At 64.3% G+C, this 3,932-nt stretch overlaps 1 protein-coding gene across 1 annotated transcript; it reads left to right on the plus strand.

The window, feature by feature from the left end:
* Positions 1-2,419: 2,419 nt before the first annotated feature.
* LOC113963007 (scavenger receptor cysteine-rich domain-containing group B protein-like) lies at positions 2,420-3,731 on the plus strand (the record flags this gene model as incomplete). Its single annotated transcript, XM_027673802.1, has 2 exons — positions 2,420-2,545; positions 3,399-3,731. Coding segments are annotated over exons 1-2 (433 nt in total), but the record flags the coding sequence as incomplete, so codon positions are not given.
* Positions 3,732-3,932: the final 201 nt, after the last annotated feature.

The following is a 3,932-nucleotide window of genomic DNA, read 5'->3' on the forward strand; positions in this document are numbered from 1 at the left end:
AGGGGGGTGGGACCTGCGAGGGAGGGGCGCACACCTGAGCACACCTGAGAATCCCCCCTGGGCCCACCTGAGCACCCCCTAGACCCCGCTCCAGCCCCACACCTGAGCGCACCTGAGCCCACCGCCCCTCCCGCTCCCGCCTCCCACCCCACAGTCCCCCCCCGCCTCACCTGCGCCCGCCTGCGCCTCACCTGTGCACACCACGCCCGCGTCCTCGCCGTGGTTGCAGTCGTGCTCGCCCCAGGTGTGCAGCTGGCACTGCGCCAGCTCCTCCTCCCTACCTGTGCAGTGGGCGCCGTCCAGCCAGATGGGGTCCTCCCCCCGGCCGAAGTGGGCGTGGCCGGGCGCGGCCAGGGCGTGGCCGCAGCCCAGCTGGCGGCAGATCACCTGCGCGTCCTGCAGGTCCCAGGTGTCGTCGCAGACGGTTCCCCACTTGTGCTCGCGGAACAGCTCCACCCGCCCCGCGCAGGCGCTGGAGCCGTTGGCCAGGCGCACCTGCAGCCGCGACGCCGCCTCCGCACCTGCGGGGCCGGACAGGTGTGGCGCACCTGGGCGGGGCTCCGGGTGGGAAAAGGGGTTCTGGGGCCGGCAGGTGAGCATTGGGGAGGGCTTTGGGGGTCGACGGGTGGCGCCGGGAGGGTCTTGGGCTCGGGTGTGAGCAGGTGTGGTTCCAGGTGGGTTTAGGTTGGTGGTGGGGTGGAGAAAGGTGTTCTGAGGCCGACAGGTGAGTCTGGGAGGGTCCTGGGGCCGACAGGTGACTGTGAGATGGTTTTGGGGTCAACAGGTGAGTCTGGGGCTGTGCTGGGGTCAACAGGTGAGTATTGGGAGGGTTTTGGGGTCAACGGGTGAGTATTGGGAGGGTTTGGGGTCAACAGGTGAGTATTGGGAGGGTTTGGGATCAAACAGGTGAGTATTGAAAGGGTTTGGGGTCAAGAGGTGACCGCGGGAAGGTTTTGAGGTCGACAGGTGAGTATAGGAGGGTCTCGGGGTCGACAGGTGACTGTGGGAGGGTTTTGGGGTCAACAGGTGAGTCTGGGAGGGTCCTGGGCTCAGGTGTGGTCACAGGTAGGTCCAACCAGGTAAACCTCCCCCCTTCCCCACCTCCCTCAGCGCCCTACCCGCCCCTCCCCAAGCCCCGCCCACCTCACCTGCGCACACCACGCCCACGTCGGCGCCGTGCTCACAGCTGGCCTCTCCCCAGGGCCCCACCTGGCACTCGCCCAGGTGGTCCTCGGTGCCCGTGCAGGTGACCCGGTCCAGCCACACCGGCCCCTCCCCCTGCCCGAAGTGGGCCCCGCCCGGTGCCGACAGGGCGGGGCCACAGCCCACCTGGCGACAGACCACCTGAGCCTCGGCCAGGCCCCAGGTGTGGCCGCAGAGCGTCCCCCACCTGTGCAGGTAAAGCACCTCCACGCGCCCCGCGCAGCGCCCGGGGCCGCCCGCCAGGCGCAGCGGGACAGGTGAGGGCGGGGCCAGGGCGGGACCTGGGTGGGCGGGGAGAGAACAAGAGGAGAGTCAGGACAGGTGTGGAGGGGGTCAGCTGTGTCTCAGGTGTGACCCTGAAGTCCAGGTGTGACCCCAGGGACAGGTGTGACCTCAGGAACAGGTGTGACCCCAAAGTCCAGGTGCCTCCCAATGTCCAGGTGTGTCCCCACCTCACCTGTCCCCACCCCACCTGTCCCTCCCAGGTGTGTCCCCCCCACTCACCGCTCAGGGACAGGTAGAGGAGCAGCCCCAGGTGGCTCTGCAGGTAAAGGAGCCTCATGTTGGGCATGCACACCTGGGCACAGGTGAGGTCCCAGCAGGGGCTGAGGTGGGCACAGGTGTGGCCTGCACAGGTGAGAACGTATGTCCAGAGCAGGTGACGTCACAGGTGAGAAGGTGTGTCCTGCACAGATGAGAAGGTGTGTTCTGGACAGGTGAGTGCCCCCCCAACACCTGAGGACCCCCAGTCACACCTGAGTCCCCCCAACACACCTGAGGACCCCCAGACACACCTATGCCCCCCCCCCAGTGCTTTAAGGACCTGCCACGTCTGAGTTCCCCCCACACCTGAGCCCCCCCAGACACACCTGGGGGCCCCCAGACACACCTGAGCTCCCCACCCCCAGCGGTTTTAGGGACCCCCAGACACACCTGAGCCCCCCAGGTGGGATTTACCTGCCCCCCCGAAGCAGGTGCGGCCCCCTCAGGTGCCCCCTCCACGTGCCGGGGGTGAGGGAGGGGGAATCTCTGGACCCTCCTGGGTTCGTCCCGTTTTTTTTTTTTTCGAAAAGCGGCGGACGCACCCCCGGGGGCACCGGGGGGGGGGGGGGGGGGGGGGAGGGGTCACCTGCACACCTGGCGCAGGTCCAGGGTGGGAGGGGCCGCCCCAGTTCGCCCTCCCAGTTGGATGCCGGGACCCCTCCCCTCCCCCCCATCCGGGACCGGCTCACCTGGGCCGGGATGGGGGGCTCAGGTGGCTCAGGTGGGCACCCCAGGGGGGACCCCCTCACCTGGAGGGGGGCGGCGCTGAGGACCCTCCTGGCCGTGACGTACCTGTGTGGTGAGTGACGTCATGGGGGGGCCGGGGACCCAAACTGGGGGATTCTGACCCAAAATTGAAGGATTTTGACCCAAAATTGAAGGGGTTTGGTTCAAAACAGAAGGATTTTGGCCCCAGATTAAAGGGGGTTGACCCGGGATTAAAGGATTTTGACCCAAAACTGGAGGGGTTTGACTGAAAATTGAAGGATTTTGACTCAAAATTGGATTTTACCTCAAAATCAACATATTTTGCCCCCAAATCAACATATTTTGACCGAAAATTGACATCTTGCCCCATGTCAAAGAATTCTACTCCAAAATCAGCATCTTTTGCCCCAAATTGTTTTGCCCCAAAATCAAGACATTTTACCCCCAAATCAACATATTTCACCCCCAAATCGACATTTTGTGCCCAAAATTCGCTGAGTTTTCCCCCAAAACCAACATTCCCCCCTCCCCCCTCCCTTAAAAACCCATGAAGAACGTGATTTTCCACCATTTCTCCCTAGTTGTTTTTTTTCCCCAGGAATTCCTGGGCTCGGGGCCAAATTCCCCCTTTTCGGCCCCGCATCGATTTTTTGGGGGCAAAAGTCGCGATTTTGGGTCATCTCGGTTTGTCTGGGGACCCGGCTGAGCCCGGTCACGTGATTTCCCAGCCCCGGGACCTTCAACTCCAACAGTTTTTCCCGATATTCCCAAGTTTTCCACACTATTCCCCACTTTTTCCCCAATTTCCCCCCGTTTGTCCCCGATTTTCTTCTTTCACTTTTTTTCCCCTTTTCCCGTTTTTTTTCTCCGCTTTTCCCAATTTCCCCCTTTTGGGGGGGTCTCCCTGCGCCCCTGAGCTCACCTGTTCCCTTTACCTGTCCCAGGTGTGTCCCCGTCCCCCCCGGGGGTCTCCGTGCGCCTCCAGGGGGGTCCCGACGGCTGCTCGGGGCGGGTCGAGGTGCTGCACAACCTCACCTGGGGCACCGTGTGCGACGACGGCTGGGGCGTGGCCGAGGGCGAGGTCACCTGCGCCCAGGTGGGCTGCGGGCGGCTGCGGGCGCTCGCCCCCGGCGCCAGGTACGGCGAGGGGGAGGGGCCCATCTGGCTGGACGAGGTGAAGTGCGCGGGGCACGAGGGGCACCTGGGGCAGTGCCGGGCGCGGCCCTGGGGGCTCCACAACTGCGGCCACGGCGAGGACGTGGGTGTTGAGTGCACAGGTGAGGGGCCGCCCGCCCGCGCTTCCCGCCCTTCTCCTCCCTCTGCCCCGTTTTCCCCCGCTTTTCCTCCATTTTCCCCCGGTTTTCCCTGATTCCCCCTGATCTTCCTCGATTTCCCCTCGTCCCACTTGTCTCACCTGTTCAGGACATTTCTCCCCCGTTTCTCCCCTTTTTACCCCATTTCTCCCCCTTTTCCCCCCC

Source organism: Neopelma chrysocephalum, unplaced genomic scaffold, assembly GCF_003984885.1.
Source record: "Neopelma chrysocephalum unplaced genomic scaffold, ASM398488v2 Primary Assembly neopelma1_187396, whole genome shotgun sequence".
NCBI classification, from domain to species: Eukaryota; Metazoa; Chordata; class Aves; order Passeriformes; family Pipridae; genus Neopelma; species Neopelma chrysocephalum.